This window comes from Saccostrea cucullata, unplaced genomic scaffold (genome assembly GCF_032062105.1).
Source record: "Saccostrea cucullata isolate Sc308-1 unplaced genomic scaffold, CSIRO_AGI_Scuc_v1 ctg11269, whole genome shotgun sequence".
Lineage (NCBI taxonomy): Eukaryota > Metazoa > Mollusca > Bivalvia > Ostreida > Ostreidae > Saccostrea > Saccostrea cuccullata.
This window is the reverse complement of record NW_026923674.1, coordinates 1-20,183: the sequence shown is the minus strand read 5'-3', so window position 1 is coordinate 20,183 and position 20,183 is coordinate 1. Positions and strand designations below refer to the sequence as shown.

General features: G+C 35.5%; 3 protein-coding genes across 3 annotated transcripts; all 3 read left to right on the top strand.

Annotated features, from left to right (window-relative positions):
* The first annotated feature begins 13,373 nt into the window (after positions 1-13,373).
* LOC134264634 (uncharacterized) lies at positions 13,374-14,009 on the top strand. The gene has a single exon (XM_062746909.1). It carries the CDS (start codon positions 13,374-13,376, stop codon positions 14,007-14,009), a length of 636 nt encoding a protein of 211 aa, XP_062602893.1.
* A 5-nt stretch (positions 14,010-14,014) lies between these two features.
* Positions 14,015-17,380, top strand: LOC134264633 (uncharacterized). Its single transcript, XM_062746908.1, has one exon. The coding sequence runs from the start codon at positions 14,015-14,017 to the stop codon at positions 17,378-17,380; it is 3,366 nt and encodes a 1,121-aa protein (XP_062602892.1).
* An 81-nt stretch (positions 17,381-17,461) lies between these two features.
* LOC134264631 (uncharacterized) lies at positions 17,462-18,436 on the top strand. Its single transcript, XM_062746907.1, has one exon. It carries the CDS (start codon positions 17,462-17,464, stop codon positions 18,434-18,436), a length of 975 nt encoding a protein of 324 aa, XP_062602891.1.
* The last annotated feature ends 1,747 nt before the right edge of the window (positions 18,437-20,183 follow it).

Sequence of the window (20,183 nt, the reverse complement as noted above, 5' to 3'; positions counted from 1 at the left end):
AATAAAATCGTAAGTGGTTCATGGTGTTTTTGTTTAAAAAAATATAATCTACTCCGTAATTGTCATGTAACTCTTTGTTGCATTTGACGTCAAGGTCGTACAGTTTGACTTGAACTTGACCAAGTTCTAACAGAGGCGATTTACGATTTTCGTACACTTTTCGATCCTAGATTTTATAGTATCACAGGACGGTATTTTGTAGTTTGGTGCAACGATGGACATAAGTTTTTTTTAAAGTCTTTGCCTTCAACTATTTGTACATGTTTTGGCATGTAATCAAACACAACCATATCAACAGTCGCGCGTGTAATATCATCTGTCTCTTTTCCCGAGAATTTACGGCTTCTCGGAGAATTGACAAAATTATCTAATTTATTTAATCATAACAGAACTTAAACGATGTTCAGTGTAAACAAATAATTAAAGAAAGTCAAAAAAAGGGTAGAAGACAGTCGAAGGTGAGAAAAGCCAGGTAATAGGTGCTTGGTCACGATAATTACTATATAAACACTGCCACGGGCGATAACGGTCATTTAGAGGAATAGGAAACCCTAATTACTTTATGTACAAGTGCAATGAGTATTTTACGTTTTAAAACAGATTGTTTAATGCATTAATAAATAAGCTTAGAAATATTTGAAAATATACATCCGAGTAACCGAGTACCGATTTTAGTATTCGATACTCGGACGTTCGATCGAGTACCCGGTTAACCGGGTACTCGTTGACATCCCTAATTGTTACCCAAAGTAGGGTCTTCTCACAAGAAATACAACTACAAAAAAGGAAAGCCCTAGCACCACGTGTTCAAAAGTAATGGCTAAGGATAAGTTTTTGAAAGGTAGGGCAAACTCAAAGGTCAAAGTTGATGATTTCTTAAGAAAATGTTTAATGTAACAAGGATAACATATGTGAAGTATGAATACCCTAGCCCTTACCGTTCAAAAATTATGGCCAAGGTAAAAAAAAAAAAATCATAAGTACGGAAAACTCCAAGGTAAAGGTCAAAAGGTCAAGGTTTTTAGTATCCAACGAAAGGTAATGCCAAAAAACTACATATTTGAAGTATGAGAGTACTAGTATCCACCGTTTAAAAGTTATGGCCAAAGTAAAAATTTGGCATTTTTGTGTAAAATGGGATAAACTCTAAGGTAAAGGTCAAAAGGTCAAATTTGGTGGTACCCAAAGTAAGGTCTTGTCACAAGGATTATACATATTAAATATGAAAGTCATAGCTCCAATAAATGAAAAGTTATGGTAAAGGTTAAGGTTTTTGCGGACAAACAAACCGCCAGATAGACAGACGGACATACAGACGAACACGATAAAACTATATACCCCCGAATCTTCGATTACGGGGACATAAAAAGAAATGGTCTTCAATTAACTTTTCATATTAATATACATTATAAAGAAGATGTTACAACAATGAAAATGTTTGTTCTGATTTTCATATTAAATTCTCTGAAAAATATACTCAGAACTGAGTAAAAGGGTGGAGTAAAACAAGAATTAAGGTAGAACCTATGTCGGAAAAGTCTTTGTCACAAGATTTTCAAACTTTTCAAAATGATAAATTAGTACTTGCTTATCAATCAGTTAAGATATCATGATATGTTTCCTTGTTTTTTAATCTAGAACAGGCTGTGAAACTTGGTATGGTATTTACATACTGCGACTTCACATTTTCAAATATTTTTAGGGGTACTTGTCATAAAGGGAATGTGTAAAATCACAAAAATACTTCTTCAAACATCGTCGTTTATAAACTTTTTTTAACTGAATAATATTAAACAATATTTTATCAAGAATAATTTCTTTTTTATTCAATTAACATAAAAGATAAGTCCACCATTAAAAAAAAATAGTCAAATGAACTCTATTATTTTTAGTCAATTATTCACCCTATATTTGTAAATATTTTTTAGACGTCTTTGTCATAATGTTTTCAATCTTTAATATGATGAAGAACATAGCCAAATGATTACAAAAAATGATTAAAATGTATACCTTTCCCCTCTAACTAATGAAAGATAGGCTATTTACCGATACTCATATTCTTGACCTTTTTGCACTTACACGGGATTTAATGATTAAATGACTGTATGGGGTAACTTTCAGATTAAATATTTATCAGAAATTGTACTTTTTCTTTACAAAGATCATATTTAATATAAAAATTGTAATCAAACACCAAAAATATGAATAGGTATCAAATAATTGTTAAATGGAATGCACATCATTTCATTATAGATATCACAAAAATGTACACACGATCAAACGATCTACAACACGTACATCTTTGACTTAGACACATTTCATCAAGATATTACACTATATAGCTGGCAACTAAAGATTTCTTACGATTTATGCATTCCTTCAAAATGGTTACATACCATTCAAATTATTACGAAAGTTGTATGTTCATTGTAATTTCATTACACTAGATAGTCTTGGGTTTGTCAAATTCAGGTCTAGATCTAGTAAATATAAGGTGCCTACATATTTTCTCTTATTCCAGAAATATATTGCCATTAAGCATTATAAACCAAAAAATATATGAACTGAATCAAGATTATGTTGGCATGATTGAATTCTGTGAATTTCAAAATGCAGTTTTTTCTACCATTTTTATTGAAGCTGTCAAGTACGGGAAAAAGTGGCATTGAATTAATTATGACGTCTTAATGGGTTAGCACAGGTTTAACACATTTACAAGTTATGATGTCATACGAAGTAGGTTCTACGTTAAAAGAAATGTACTGAATACTGTTTGCTAAATCAAAAGTTTATGTCTACATGTATAGTTTTTGCATTGGAATGACTGTGTATTTTACACTAGCCCATAGCTTTACAGAGCATATTTTTAGGTCTTATACTTACCCCACCCCCTTTCTTATTTAGGAGGAAGTCGATATTGAACAAAAGCAAAAAAAAAAAAACCACCCTACTTTTATTTTTCTATAAGAAGGAATTAAAAATAAGCTAAAAATAATCTACTATTCTACTAATTTTTAACTGTTACTTTGCCACAATACTTTCAAGTATACCTCCACCAACATTTAAAGTATGCTTTGATCATGGCGAAGAATATTATGATTTGATAGTACTTGTGTGAAGGCTTAACTTTATTTCAATATTTTATCTAGAGCCTCTTTCAGAATTATTGAAAGGTATAGAGTTTTATTTATATTTTTGCTTTTCATTTATTATTATTTTTTTGGTTTTGATTTAACGTAATGTTCTTTTTTTTGGGGGGGGGGGGTAAAAATTCCTTCCTCTTTCATTGTCAAATAGGATTTGCCAAACTTAAACAAACAAAAAGTTGAAATGACGGAAAATTTAATTTTTCCTATTAAAGAGTATTTGAACTTGATTTTTGCATGGTTTGATTTCTAAAAACAAGTGGAATGTCATTCTTTAAGCAAACATTATAAGGAGAAATATTAAAAAGAAATTTTATTTACTTGACAATTAAAGAATCTCTTTTCAAACACAATTTTAGCATTGAAAGACTACGTGAATCTCTTAATTATTTTATACGACTTTTTGTATTTTTTTGGTTACAGAAAATGTAAAAATAAGTTTCGCTGTAAAATAGATATCAAAGAGTATATATTTTGTATCACTTTAAAGGGGGTCATTTTTCAATGGGGGTCATTATTTTATAGGACTAACATATAAAATAATGACCCCCTAGGACCCTTTTTCTACAAAAAATGATTTTTTTCTACGGGTGGGGGTCATTTTTTGTCGTTGAAAAATGACCCACCGGTCATTATTCGATGGGGGTCATTATTCGTCTTTACAGCGGCCCATCCCTTTTATTTAGTTAATACCCACCTTGGTTGCCTGCTTCCGTTCCTAATACATGTAATATTGGGGTCAATTTTTTTCTAAAGAAAATATAAAAATCTTTTAAAAACATTTTAAGATGAACATTAGGAACCACGCCTTGTAGCCCATAGGCTCAGGCATTGCTGACAATTTTGAGAAAAATGATTTTAAATGCACTATGCTGCGTCAGTTTACTATCTCATAAGATCCGTACTAGAATATGTACTGGAGACTACATTACACACGTATTAAAATAATGTAGCATATTCGATAGCGTGTGTATTGGCTCAAAGTGATTTGAATCTTTGCTTCATAGAATTGGGAACACTATTAAATCTATAGGGATAAAATAAAACTTGCGGTTTACTTTATAATATTTGATAATTTTTGTTTCTTCGTTAATGCATAAATTTTTTTTTTTCGAATTTTTAGAATCTTGTTAATCATTTACTTACATATATATTTTATCAGTCTCCAAATCACTTGCAACATACATCCATAGAAGTATAACGATCACGGAGGGAGATCTGGCCATTCTACCATGTGAAGCACACGACGAGGGACATAAATACCGGGTAAGTTCGCTTTGATTACTTACCTTAAGGCTAAAATTATTCATGGATGCTCGTAGATGTTCACTCCTTCATAGCACCCGATCCCACCTCTGGTGTTTCAGAGGTCTGTGTTTGCTCTGCTCTTAGTTTTTATTGTTTGAATGGACATATTAGACTGAGTATTGTTCGTTTTTAAGTACATTCATGTAGACAAAATATCTAGAAAATTTATCTAACAATTATCTTACAAATGTAATTAATGAAAACTATTCTTAATTTTTTTATTATGATCCTACAAAATTCGTTTTGGAATTTATTTCCTTCATTTTATACTTAAGGCAATCAATGATGTAACCCAAAGTTAAAGTCTACGTATTGATTTATTACCTGACTTTAATATATAATCGTTCTTACAGAATATATTTAAACATCCTTTTGAATACAACATAATACCCCATGGCGAGAACAAAAAGAACATTCCTGGAAAAAAAATATGTCAAGTGTTTTTCAAAATCTTCATTCACCTTTTAAACTCCCTTAAATTTTCAAGAATCAAAGCAGAAAAAAACAATTAAATTACCAAGTACCTAAGAACACTGGTAACTTTAAATACTGTAGAAGTACTTTTGTCCGCGTGGTATTAATTTACGCAATGTAAGCGGTCACACATTTTCCGCGGAAATTTGTCCAAGCAAAATTAATATAAATGCAAGACATACAGTGACAGTCTGAGAAACCATCATAATTTTCAACCCGCGGATTAAACGGTAATTGAGGTTCCGCGGAATTATGACCCGGTGGAGAAAAGTACGTCTACAGTAGTCATGTTTCTAAAGTTCACGGAAAACTTCCTGTGAATTCTTAATTAAATGAGGGGCTATGCTCTCTTCCAGGAATGAATAATAAAAAAGCAATAAAATAGGATTGAGTCATTTAGAAATATCTTTATGTTCCTTAGTTTGTGTAACCTAGCCAGGGAGACTGAGCTCGTTTTTTGCACAGGGCAGGCGAAATAAGAACAATTGTGTTAGAATGAATAAATGTCATTTATTTTGTAAATGACGAATAACATATATACAAAACAGGGGGTCATTCATAAACATGTAACCCTTTTAATAATACATGTGGTGATGAACACATCATGACCCCCTAAAATACTACATATGAAAAAGATATTTACACAAATCAACAGATAGGGGGCCTCATGACACATGAGTACCAAAAATACCTGACATGCCCCCTACTGTAAACACATATGTAAAAAATAGGAATATCAATAAACTGCCTGCCCACAAAAAAGGTGGGTAGGTACAAAACTTAGGCCACAAATCCAATTAAGAATTGGATCCCCCCACCCAAAGGCTGCCTGGCCAGGATTACCAGTATTATCAAAAATCATATGTATATGGAAAGGGGAACACAATATACATAAATTGCAACTGCATATCATATGATACCGACATTGAAAACAGGTGACAGCAGACATATTCTGACCTGCCAAATATTCAAGAACAAGAAAAATTAATCAACATTTCATTACAGAAGTCAAAGTTCTGACATGTTTTGAATACACAAGACAAGTTACTGTGGACTGTGTTAAGTTCACACTACACTCAACATGATAATCAACAAAATTTCTATGGTGTCTTATACACAAATGGACAATGTCTTATAACAGCAGACAAATTCTGAACTGTCAATCACACACTTGGTAAACCAGCAAGGTCATATATACTTAAAAACTGATAAATTTCGCCAGAATGAAAAAATTAAAAAATTAGTACATCTTCCCATTAGGGACAAGAATTGTTGTTGCAGAAAAATTAACGTTAAATTTTTACCTATGGAAATTGGTAAGAGCAAAGAAGATGAACCACTACGAGAATAAAATAAAAATAGAAAATGTTCATTAATAGAATTATCTTTACAGCAGACAACTTCTGAACTGTAAACCTAATGACAGCAGACAACTTCTGAACTGTCCTTCCTAATAACTATTAAAACACTTCAGGTTTATTGGCAGCAGCCAAATGCTGACCCACCGTGTGTAATTACAGAAAGGAGCTTATATAGCAAAAAGAGGGGAAGGGGTCACCTTGTTACCTAAAAACGGAAGGAGTTGATGCGTATGTACCTACGAAAGGCGTCAGAGTTCCATCGACCTAATTTTTTAATAAGGCTTTCAGAATAGCCTAAGGAGGCTGCGTAGGAAGCTGCGCCTATTCTATTCTGAAACTATGACCCTTAAAGTTGTTTGAATCAAGCCCTATAAACTCTACTGCTGATTTTAAATGGGTGGTTACTTTTGCATAAGAAATTGGGAGAGCATCCATTGTTTGAAATAATGGGCCAGATGTGTGCTTTGAATATTGTAAGTATTCAAGTAACGCATGCACCGGACAAAATGATGAACCTTGAATAACTTAGACGGAAAGAACCAAAGAGGTATGTTGCTTATTTGTTTTGAACTCACGCATGATGATTTGAGCTGCTGACAATGTAGGCCCTACATAGTCAAAAGTGACACCCGCGCGCTGTAAAACATGCTTGCCGCTATGTAGTGATTTTACAGCAACTTCCCCTAATCTCAAAAAGGCATGAAAAGCTAACAAAAACAGAGCCCGAAGCAGGATGCGAAGTGAATACTGAGGGACAGTGTGAGCTAGGGCATTTAATATTTTTTGTAAGATGTCCGGTGTGATAGGTAGACGTGTATCTTTTGTTGGAACAGATGACTGACAACCTCTTAAAATCTTTCTAGTAATAAAGGCCTGCGTTGGGTCATGCATATTTAAAATTTTGTGGACATAACTAATTGCAGATATATGAGATGCTATGCTGCTTGGTGAGTAATTGACCGAAAACAAATGACCAATAAAGTTACACACATCTACAACTGAAACGGGAAGAGAGACAGTGGGCTTCCATGATCTTAACAATTCCCATGTACGTCTGTAAGCTTGAGCCGATGATGGAGACAAAGCAGAGGCTAGCAGCCGTTGACAAACGGTACTCAAATTTTCAAAAGTTCTACAGGGATTGCAGTCTGGTGTGTATTCAAGTGAGGAGCTACTCTGAAGGCTTCCTGAAATTGAAATCGAGAGAGTTTATCTGCTAATAAATTTTTCTTGCCCGCAATGTGCTTTGCTTTAAAGAATATATTGTATGAGAGAGATGTTAGCACAAGGCGTCTTATAAGCTTCATAAGAGTTTTTTCTTTGCAAGATTGTTTGTTGACTGCATGCACAACGGCCTCGTTATCTGACATAAACAATATTTTCTGATTAGCAAGGCTTGACCCCCAAATTTCAAGAGCAATAACGATAGGGAATAACTCCTTAATAGCTATCTGGTGATGTTCTAAATCTGGTACCACATCCCACCCATAAGCAAACCATTCTGTACCAAGAACTCCTGCAAAGCCAATAGAACCTGAAGCATCTGTGTATAATAATGCTTTATCTGATGATGTAAAAAAATCTGGTAAAATTACTGATTTTCCATTGTAATTTTCAATAAAATGAGACCACATTTGCAGGTCAGCCCTAGTTTCACATGTTAGCCTGATAAAATGGGAAGGATTAGACACACCACAAGTAAGATCTATAATGCGCCTAAGAAAAGCTCTACCAGGTACGACAACTAAACAAGTAAAGTTTAATAAGCCTATCAGAGACTGTAGTTCTTTAAGGGTAATTTTCTTCCTATGCTTTACTTCCTGCAACTTATTTCGTATCTTGACAAGTTTTGTTTCAGGCAACCGACATTCCAAAACGTGGGAATCTACTTCAATGCCATAAATTGTTAAAATGGTTGTTGGGAAATGGGTTTTTTCTTTTTTAATTGGAATACCCGCCTCATTGCATATTGACAGAAACTGTTGCAAATCTAGTAAGCATTTGTTGGAATCTTTTGGACCTATGAAGAAAAAATCATCAAGCATGTGAGACATGCCTGCAGCGTCAAATTTTGTGCACATTGCCCATTGTAGACCTTTACTAAGGGATTCGAATATCTGACAAGAGCTGCTAGCTCCCATGGGCAGACATTTATCATAATAATAACAACCTTGCCATGAAAAACCAAGAAGTTTATAATCTTTGGGGTGTATAGGTACGATCCGGAATGCATCCTGAATATCTGTTTTTGCCATGAGAGAATCCTTACCAAATTGTCTTAACAGGGCTGTGACATTGTCAATTGAATCATACTGAACAGTGGCACACTCTTGGGGGATTTGACTGTTAACAGAATTATGTTTTGGAAATGACAAATCGTGTATTACCCTAAATTTCCCTGGTTCAGATTTTGGTACCACTCCCAGGGGTGATGAAACAAAAAATTCAAATGGTGGGGATTTAAAGGGACCAGCAATTCTACCTTTCTGTATGCCTTGATCTATAAAATCATCTATGACAGATGGAAAATCGGTTGTACTTTTATGATTCCTTGAAATTGTTGGAGTTGGAAGACCTATACATCCTAGACTAAATCCCAGTCTAAAACCATCTATCAAAAATTTAAGTTTCTGTGGTTCATAACCCTCTAAGACTCTATGCAGATTTTTTGGTTTGATGGGTGTAGGGAGCTCTTGAGAAGCTTGATTTTTGAGTATCTGGGCATTTGGATTTGGGGTGGTTTGATTTGCACCGAATACAAATGTGTTTATAGGGGCAAGGGTTTCGACTGCATCGTTCACCTTTGTTAAATTGGAAACAGAATTTCGTACGAAAGGGTTGATTCTGTTGAGGCTTTGGACCTTGAAATTTTATAGTTGCAGCTTTGAGTCGCAATTCCTGAATGGGGTTTTGCCATGGAACTTTAACTGATTCTCTGAGTTTTCTGAACTGCTCATCATATTGTCTAAATGCATGGTCACCGTGCAAGGACTGCACTTCACGGATCATATGGCAGTATTTGAGAAGGTTAGGGGCCTCATCGGGAAATTTCTCAATAAAGATGGCTGAAAAAATGAGGAAAGCATCAGTCCACTGGCCCAGAGTGATGGGGACTTTGGTTTTTTGACCTTGATGTAAGTTAATGACCCCAGTAGAAATGGTTACTGAAAGAGGTTCATCTTTTGTGCTAAGTAGTGATTTTAAATCAATATATTCATTGTTCCAAATTTTTTGTTTCAACTTAAAAGACACAGAAGCACCTAATGGGATACCATCTTTTACCTCTATAACCTGATTGGATGACCTTGCTGGCTCACCTAAAAACAATTGATCGAGAATTGTTCCAATTCCAGCTGAAGATGCACTGCCTCCTTGGCCGGTCAGTGATACCTGAGGCTGAGTTGTTGATGTTGTAGCTATTGACTGACTCTGCTGGGATACCATTGATGATGTCACCGTGGATGGCTTGTTCACAGACTGTTGTTTTATTACGGCAGCTGCCAACTTGTCATAGTCTATGGAGGGGGTAGCGTTCGACTGTACCGTATTCACATTTGCTTCGGCATTTTCAACATTTGTCTCAGCCACCGCAGTAACATCAGCAGTACTTCCCACCTTTCGCTTTTTACGAGTTTTCGACGAATTCCCCGATGTACCATCTAATTTCCGCTTAGGAGGCATGGTGGTGACCTGAGAAAATTTATGTAATGAAATAAAATCTGTAAATATCATAAATATGTTTGCAATATACACAAGTTATGCATACGAAGTCTGAACAATGCAGCATTATTGTATGCATTAAGTATAATAATGACAACACCTAATGCAGTCAATTGACAGTCAAAATACAAGACCTGATATTTTGTACAGGTATGATACTTGCATGTCTTGAAAGAAATGACATAAATTAATTGACTACGGTTTTGGTGATTACAATTTCAATGGACAAATTGCCCCGAACTTTATATGCAAACAGAGAAGTATGATATTAACCTGCACTTCCCGGAGCCGTACTGCATGATATTCATCTTAAAAGAATGTAAACTATGACAATATGCATATGCAGCAGCATGAATAATATGGAAATGCATAAAGTTATGAACTTGCATAGAATATGATAAAATGAACTTGCTCTATTTATATAATGTGTTAGGGCCCACATAGAATTTAGAGCAAAGTAGTTAAGGCAAGTGCCCTGATCTATGAGTGCATTGTTGCTAATGTAAACTGCGCATGGTCTCTCATAGAATGTAGATCAAATAATGATAAAATGATATATATCACTTGTGCGATGCTCATAATGACATATGCGTATGGTCCCGCATAGAATTAAGAGCAAATTATAATAAAATGAACATATTTATACATAAAATGTTCATGATAAATTATGCGTATGGTCCCGCATAGAAATAAGAGCAACTTATGACAAATGAACATGAACTGTTCACAATGTAAAATGCGTATGGTCCCGCATTAAAAAGTTAGCTCAAATTATGGCTAAACACAGGATTTGTAACTGCACTGTTCATAGAGTAAAATGCGTATGGTCCCGCACAGAATTAAAAACAAAATATGACAAGTGCAACCACCTGTTCTATGCCATTCATAATATAAAATGTGTATGGTCCCACATTATATCACTTGTGCAATGCTCATAATGACATATGCGTATGGTCCCGCATAGAATTAAGAGCAAATTATAATAAAATGAACATACTTATACATAAAATGTTCATGATAAATTATGCGTATGGTCCCGCATAGAAATAAGAGCAACTTATGACAAATGAACATGAACTGTTCACAATGTAAAATGCGTATGGTCCCGCATTAAAAAGTTAGCTCAAATTATGGCTAAACACAGGATTTGTAACTGCACTGTTCATAGAGTTAAATGCGTATGGTCCCGCACAGAATTAAAAACAAAATATGACAAGTGCCACCACCTGTTCTATGCCATTCATAATATAAAATGTGTATGGTCCCACATTTATATTTATAAGAAGGGAGTATGACCCTGCATACTCAATTAAGTAGCCAAGCAATTTATATTGTAAAATGTGTAATAACACTTCCATATGGGTATGGTCCCACATAAGTACTAAAAGAAGCCACAACAATAAAATTTACCAAAAGAAGTTTTGCTGGGTTTTAACTTGATCATGGAAAATGAAAGTAAAACTATACATGTGGTCCTGCATAGTCACCACTATACTGAAAAATTGTGTATGGTCCCACAAATATCAAATATTTCATTCTCATGCATTTTCACCTATTAAAAACCCAACAAAATACAAAGACAAGCCAGTCGATCAGTATCTATAATTAATATCATTCAAATTATACTGGCCTGAGAAAAGCTTTGAAGTGCAGTATTGCTGAACGAATGCTGCGCCAATATCTGTGCATTGGGGAGGAAGACACAACATGGACTGGTGAACCTGGGCATTGTAGGTGTACCCCGTCATGACAGAGGAAGTTCAGGTCACTCCAAAATCCCCTGTGGTGCCAAAAATGGACTCCTTCTAGGTCGGAACATCCTGCCTTAAGAAAATTGTTTGCGGCAACGATTTTCGCATTAAAGTCGCTGGAGGACGCCCAAGGCTGACGACGCAACAGTTGACCGACAATCACAACTGGGATATCCATCCCCTCGTGTAAATAACTTGCTATTGAAAGGATATCCGTTGATAATTTTTCCATCTCATAGCGCAAAATGTCATTTTCGCCAATCTGAATAAAACACACATGTGGTTTGTTTTTAAATTTGATAAAATCCTTTAACTGGGACACACGTAATCCTCCTCGGGCACATACCCACACGTTAAAATTGTCCGAATCCAAATTTAGATTCATGAGACTTGAGTTTGAGTCCATGTAACGCTGGAGCCGAGACACAAATGAATGTCCTATTATGCAAACACTGAGACGCTTCACGTCGTCCATGTTGTGGTCCATCTCCCTTTTGTAACCGGTTATAACCGGATCGCGCACTGCACGGGCGGGCCGAGCCAAAATTAACAATTAGGGTAGTGCAAAAGCGTTTGTTTACACTCACCGTTCTCTGCCAAACAAAGATATATGATCGATATAATGTCACTAGATGTTCCTTGCAGACGAAGGACGTAGGTACATCAATAAACTTCGCAAAATCTTACAAATTTCACTGCACCAAATTTGTGTGGCTTCTATCAAAATTCAATGAATGCAGCATGGCAGATTGCTGAATTATGATTGGCTAAAAGGCAAAATTTTGGGTTAGGTTAAAACTAGGCCACAAGACGTTTACACCCGTAAGACAGATATGGGTAAAATAAGTGAAAACTAAATAAACACTGCACATGTCACATAAAAGTTATTATTTACAATAATCACTAATTCTTCTCAAGAACCACTGGAGCAAAAAAATATAATCTAATATTGAAGCATCTTTAGGAGCTGTGATTTCAATGGGGCTAGGGTAGGGTCACGACAAGGAATGGACGTTACACAATGATGAACTAGTATATCAGAAAAGCATTATAAAATTTTCTTCCCAATTACCACTGGGTCAGAAAAAGGTGAGACTTCTGTGAGAGCATTCTAAGGGGATATACGCGGTTCTAGATTTTTCAGAACATAACTTTAGACTGGACAGGGTTGTTGCGAATTGTCGCAATTTTAATGTATTTTCTAGAAATTGAATGATGTACAGGTATAATCTAGAATGTTCTATATGTTTCATGAATTAATTATCAAGAATTCTCTAGAATATTTAAGAATGTGATGATCTAGAATTTTATATTAGTTTCTATTTCCAGAAGTTTCTTTAATACTATATATATGAGAGTTTTTGTGATCTTAAATTATCGATTTTATATTGTGTTTACATTGAAGAAATATTGAATACATATCAGAAACCATCTGATCATCTTAGCCAATGTGGTATTGTGATTGTTAACCCTTGTGGATTTGTTTTGCCTTTAATCGTCAGAATAAATTATAAAAAGAAGATTCCCGTGTAATTGTGATTTGCCACATTGTTTGGTGCCGGAACCCGGGAATCGGAGCCTGAAATCAAGAATTTATCACGGAAAAGAAGAAGATGTCAGCCTCATACTTGAAAGGACTTTGTACAAGGTACAAGAATCTACTGCTGAAGGAAATGATCAAAAGTAAGACATTTCTTTCTTCAGAAGCTGAAGAAGAGGATTTGACAACCAGGATAAGGCAGATTCAATCTTCCTTGAGACGGTTAAAGGACTTTGGTGCTAAATTAGAAGAATCGATGAAAGAACTTTCCATTGCCTTGGAATCAAAACAAGACAATGAGTCTGAAATTGAAAAATTTACAGAAGATAGTGAGAAGTTGTTTGAATTGCTCACAGATGTTACAGAGCGCTCAGAAGAACTTCTACTATTGAAAAAAAAATTGGAACAAGTGGACATTCCATATATGAAGACTGAAGCACCAAATGACCCACGAATAGACCACATAATAGATCTGCAGACGAAAATGCAGGAACAACTGATGCATTTCCAAGAACTTCAAATTCAGGAACTGCATAGAAAAGAGAAGATATGCAAAGAGAAAGAAACTCCAGTAGTTAAACTACCAAAGTTTGAGCTCCCTTCATTCAACGGAGACAAGTTAAAGTGGAAAGAGTTCTGGGACTCCTTTGAAGCTTCAGTACACAAAAACACAAGGCTTTCCAATATTGAGAAGTTCAACTACTTGTAAGTAAAATGGAAGGAAAGGCACAAACTGCTATTTCTGGCCTCATGCTCTCCCATGAAAATTATGATGTAGCTCTCTCCATATTGAAGGAACGATTCGGATATGTGCAGTCTGTAATTAACAAACATTACATGGACCTTATAAACATTAAGCCTGCACTTAATAATACTTCCAGTCTCCGTAGACTATTTGATGATTTAGAAAAGCATATGCGCAGCCTAGAAGCATTGGAACAGGATGTTAACCAGGATGTCTTTGTTTCCATGATCATAACAAAGTTACCAAAAGAAGCCAGATTACAATTAGAATTACAGAAAGGAAAGAAAGAAAAGTGGACTGTGCAAAAGCTGAGAATATTCCTTGATAACTACATAGCAGCCAGAGAGTCTACATATACAGAAAACGTAGCCGGTCATGAAGAACAACCTGCTAGGAGCACTTCTCCACCTGGAATGTCTGATGTAAATGAAAGGACATATACATCTGCAGAAGCCCTAACAACATTATTTCAAGGATCGCAGACAAGGAACAAATATGGAAGAAAACATCATATTTGTATCTTTTGTGAACAAAATCACTGGAGTGATGAATGCACAGATTTCAGGACAATTGATGAGAGAAAACAGAAAATCAGAGGAAGATGTTACATTTGTCTTAGGCCAGGTCATCTTAACAAAGACTGCAAAGTTGACAAACCATGCTTCCATTGTCATCAGACAAAGAAACATCATCGAAGTCTCTGCAATAAGAAGATGCCGCTTTCGAGAGATTCCTCACATTTTACTGAAACATCAGAAATATATGATACAGAAACGGTTCACGATGTTCCAGAAAACAGTCTACTCTCCTCGAGTAGTATGGTGCTAATGCAGACTGCAAGAACTGATGCATCTGATTTGAAAGGTAGGAGAGATGAATCTGTAAGAATTCTGATGGACTCTGGGTCTCAGAGGACATATGTTACCGAAGAATTGGTTTCGAGATTAAATTTGCAGAGAAAACAAACAGAAGAAATATCACTTAGCACATTTGGAGTAAAGAAGCCCAAGACAATGAAAACACCAAAAGTCTCTTTAAGAATTAAACTAAATGATGGACACTTCATGAGAATTGATGCGAATGTTGTGCCTCAAATAACTGGGTCCATACAAAGAAGACCGTTACCATCTACCATCTCTGAAAAAGTACACAACCAATATAAACATTTTCAATTTGCTGATACCCTACCAAAAACTACAGAAAATGCAACTGTCGATATCCTTATTGGAAATGACCATTACCTCGATTTGATATTATCAGAAAAAATTGAAGTTAACCAAGGACTATACTTACTTTCATCAAAGGTAGGATGGATTCTCACTGGAAGAACACAAGCTAACTTTGAGGTATCCAGAGATAATTTACACCAAATGCTGATTGTAAATGGAAACAATCTAACAACGGAATATTGTCTTCATTCGTCTGTCGATGAATGTTTGCCCTTGAAGCCATCACTAGACGAGTACTGGAACTTGGAAACTATTGGAATCAAGGATCAGCCCCATTCATCAGATGATGACAAGGCTTTAAAAAACTTTAACGACACAATAAAACTAGTCAATGGTAGATATCAAGTCACTTGGCCCTGGAAGGATGAGCAACCTGAACTCCCAGAGAACAGAGAACTTGCTTTTGGAAGGTTGAAATCTCTACTTCAAAAACTAAAAAAGAACCCTGAGCTGCTTCACCAATATGATGGAATAATTCAGGACCAGTGCAAGCAAGGCATGATTGAAAAGGTGACAAAGAGCAGTGAAGTGAAGAATAGTGTCAAACACTACATACCCCATCATGCTGTCATTGATCCAACAAAGCCTACCACAAAAGTACGGATCGTCTATGATGCATCGGCAAAGGTCAAACCAGAGTGTAACAGCCTTAACGAGTGTCTTTACAGAGGACCAGTGATGCTAAATGATTTGTGTGGACTGTTGTTGAGATTTAGAATGAAAAGGATTGCAATTATTGCTGACATAGAAAAGGCATTTCTACAGATTGAATTACAAGGAAAGGACAGAGATGTGACAAGATTCTTTTGGTTAAAGGATATTGAAACTCCATCCACAGAGAACAATATTCAAGTATATAGATTTACGAGAGTTCCATTTGGAGTTATATCAAGCCCTTTTCTATTGGCTGCAACTTTAGATTACCATCTGGGAAACTACAACACTGCAACAGCTGAAAACATAAGAAGCAATATTTACGTGGATAATGTTATCACTGGTGTAGAGTCCGTCTCAGAGGCTAGGAAACTATATACAGACGCCAAAGAGATCTTCAGTACCATGTCAATGAATTTACGAGACTGGGCATCTAACTCCACAGAATTTAGCCAGTGTATTCCTCAAGCTGATCAAGCAAACAGAGAAACCATAAAAATTCTTGGTTTGTCTTGGAAACTTTCTGAGGACTCCCTATTCATAAACAGTCCAAAAGATGAAACTCATATTCCACCTATCACCAAGAGGAAAGTCCTTCAAAGAATTGCTTCTGTTTTTGATCCACTTGGATTCTTCACCCCAGTTACTTTGAGAACAAAGTTGTTTCTACAAACATTATGGAACCAAAAGAAAGAGTGGGATGAAGAACTGACCAAAGAAGACATTCAGCGCTGGGAAAATATATCCGCAGACTTGGATGATATTCCCAATTGCCCTATTCCTCGTTTTATAGGACTCGCTGGTACAGTGACATTCAATTTAATGTGCTTTTGTGATGCATCAACTAAAGCATATGCCTGTGCGGTCTATTTACACCAGAGCAACAAAGAAAGAAGTACGGTCAACCTGCTGTTTTCAAGAACTGGATTAGTGCCACTCAAGAAAATAACACTGCCCAGATTGGAACTATTGGCTGTTGTCATTGGAGTCCGATGCATTAACTTTGTTGAGCAACAACTGAAGTTACCTGTCACAGAAAAGATCCTTTGGACCGATTCCCAATGTGTATTACATTGGATAAGAATGAAGAAACCTCTTAAAACTTTTGTGGAAAACAGAGTAAAAGAAATCAGAAACAACAAAGATATAACTTTTCAATATGTGTCTACAAAGGATAACCCAGCTGATATTGCAAGCAGAGGAACAGCAGTTAAAACTCTTCAAGAATTTGAACAATGGTGGAATGGTCCAGAATGGTTAATTAAAAGGAAAGACAATTGGCCTTCATGGAACAGTCAACAAACCTGTAAAGAAATGCAGAGTGTTATAGAATCAGAATGCAAGACTCCAAAGATAGTTTATGAAGCAAAACTGGTGGCTGGGGAGAGTCCTAACGGAAGAAATAACAACTCAGATTCTGAATCAACTGGATATCCAAACATCATTGACTAGCAACATTTTTCATCATTTATAAACCTTACTCGAGTTTTAGCATGGACTCTTAGGTTTATCAAAAGAGTGAAGAAAATTCCAATGCCTTGGAACCATCTAACTTACTCAGAACTACAGAATGCTAAAATTCTTATAATCAAGAATATCCAGACTCAAAACTATGGTGAAGTCAAAACCTCACTCAAGGAAAATAAGAGAAATAATTTAATTAGTCAATTAGGACTTGTATTGGATCAGGAAGGAATCATCAGATGCATTGGAAGACTCAAGGATGCTCAGCTTTCAGAAGGAGCAAGAACTCCCATCCTCCTTCCAAGAAAGAGCCATGTCACGGGGCTAATTATTGATTACATCCATAAAAAATCATTTCATGTTGGAGTCTCCCAAACACTGTCATTGGTTCGTCAAGAATACTGGATTCCACAGGGAAGAGCAGAAGTAAAAAGAATACTTCATAAATGCACAATCTGTAAGCGGTTTGAGGGTGGTCCTTACAAGATGCCACTGATGCCTCCACTACCAAAGAAACGTGTGAGTGAATCAGCACCATTTACAAACACGGGAGTTGACTACTTTGGACCAATCTTCATCAAAACAGAAACTGGCAATAAAAAGGTATGGGTCTGTCTATTTACTTGCTTGGTAGTAAGGGCCATACACCTTGAACTCATGCAGGACATGTCCACAGAACAGTTTCTACTAGGACTAAGGAGATTTATTGCGCGTTGGGGCAAGCCAAAACAAATTATCTCTGATAATGGTGCTCAATTCAAACTTGCAAGCCTGGTTTTGGATAAAGGTTGGGAAAAGGTTACGTCTGATAATGATGTCCAAAGTTATATTGCAAATGAAGAGATTCAGTGGCAATTTATTGTGGAACTGGCACCATGGATGGGAGGATTTTATGAACGTCTGGTTGGTGTTGTCAAACGATGCTTAAGAAAAACTATAGGAAAACTCTGTTTAACAAATGAGCAAATGAGAACGATGCTTGCAGAAGCTGAGGCAGTCGTGAATTCGAGACCCTTAGTCTATATTGGAGACGATATTAATTGAAACATCACCCTAACTCCAGCGCATTTCCTCACTTTGAATCCAAAAATAGGACTTCAAGATAGTGAAAATTTTGATCCCATGGACCCAGACTATGTTGAAAGCTCTGTAAACACTTTATTGGCAATTTGGAAGAAAGGTCAACGACTTTTAGATACATTCTGGAAGACATGGAGAGATGAGTATCTTTTAAGTCTAAGAGAAAGAGCATCCTATAAATTAAAAGGAAAACGGATTCAAAACAACAGGCCGGTAAGAATTGGTGATGTTGTCCTCATCAAAGAAGATCTCCCTAGAGGAAGCTGGAAGATTGGAAGAATTTGCGATTTGACAATGAGTCAAGATGGACAATACAGGTCCGGAAAGGTAATGTTACCTAACAAAAGAATATTAAACCGACCATTAAATTTACTTTATCCTATAGAATGCACCGATAAACCTGACCATGGTGATAGTGATATGACGAAGGAAGAGCCAGCAGTCGATGTTATTCCTCCCTTACCTAGAACAAAAAGACAGGCCGCTGAAAGAGCGACAAAACTTATAAAGGAACAATTAAATTAATAATTAACTTTCCTTGGTCTTGGGAGTGTTGCGAATTGTCGCAATTTTAATGTATTTTCTAGAAATTTAATGATGTACAGGTATAATCTAGAATGTTCTATATGTTTCATGAATTAATTATCAAGAATTCTCTAGAATATTTAAGAATGTGATGATCTAGAATTTTATATTAGTTTCTATTTCCAGAAGTTTCTTTAATACTATATATATGAGAGTTTTTGTGATCTTAAATTATCGATTTTATATTGTGTTTACATTGAAGAAATATTGAATACATATCAGAAACCATCTGATCATCTTAGCCAATGTGGTATTGTGATTGTTAACCCTTGTGGATTTGTTTTGCCTTTAATCGTCAGAATAAATTATAAAAAGAAGATTTCCGTGTAATTGTGATTTGCCACAAGGGTCACAATAGGGGATCAGAGATTTCCATTGAAATACGAAAAAAGTTTTGAGATCTTTTTCTCAAGAATTTGAAAATTAGTAAAAAAGGAATCTTTTGTGAATGCTTTCTGAAAAGTATTCAGATCATAACCACAGTGTATGAATAGGGCCACAATAAGAGATAATTGTTTTACATTGAAATACGTTTTCTTTTCAAGAACAGCAAATATTTGTCTTCTTTGTTTAGAAACATTGTAGGGTTGTGTACATTTATATATTTTTCAAATCATGACCCGGTGGTAAGGTGGGGTTACAATTTGTGTCGAAAACTTTACATAGTAATGAATAGAAGGACTCCATTGACTTCGGTCAGTAGGTTGGCCTCATATCTTAAGTTTTTATACTCTGTAAACATACAAGTGATACATGTATTTTTGGTATTTTGCCTCTCTGTGAATTTTCTTGTTTATGTTGGCAACACCTAATAATTTAAAAAAATAAACCTGAAAGCATGTCTTTGTATTAATACAATTGTTTATAAGTGTGTAGGAAAATATATCGACAATACATTAATTTCTCACCCTTTGAAAGATTTTATTAAACATTTATTTAACTTCGGCTTGAAGTTGATTTTTTTCCTCAGTGTATTACCAATTTAATTGTTCTCTCTAATACCTACAAACGATTCAAATAAACTTTATCTCTTGACACTAAACTTTTTCGACATAGGACCAAAAATGAAAAATAAATAAATTTATCCATGGAATAATTAGAAATAACTAACAGTATTAGAGCTTAA

What these genes read in the sequence shown, in the direction of transcription:
- LOC134264634 (XM_062746909.1), top strand. Translation starts at nt 13,374, where the DNA reads ATGTCAGCCTCATACTTGAAAGGACTTTGTACAAGGTACAAGAATCTA.
- LOC134264633 (XM_062746908.1), top strand. Translation starts at nt 14,015, where the DNA reads ATGGAAGGAAAGGCACAAACTGCTATTTCTGGCCTCATGCTCTCCCAT.
- LOC134264631 (XM_062746907.1), top strand. Translation starts at nt 17,462, where the DNA reads ATGCCTTGGAACCATCTAACTTACTCAGAACTACAGAATGCTAAAATT.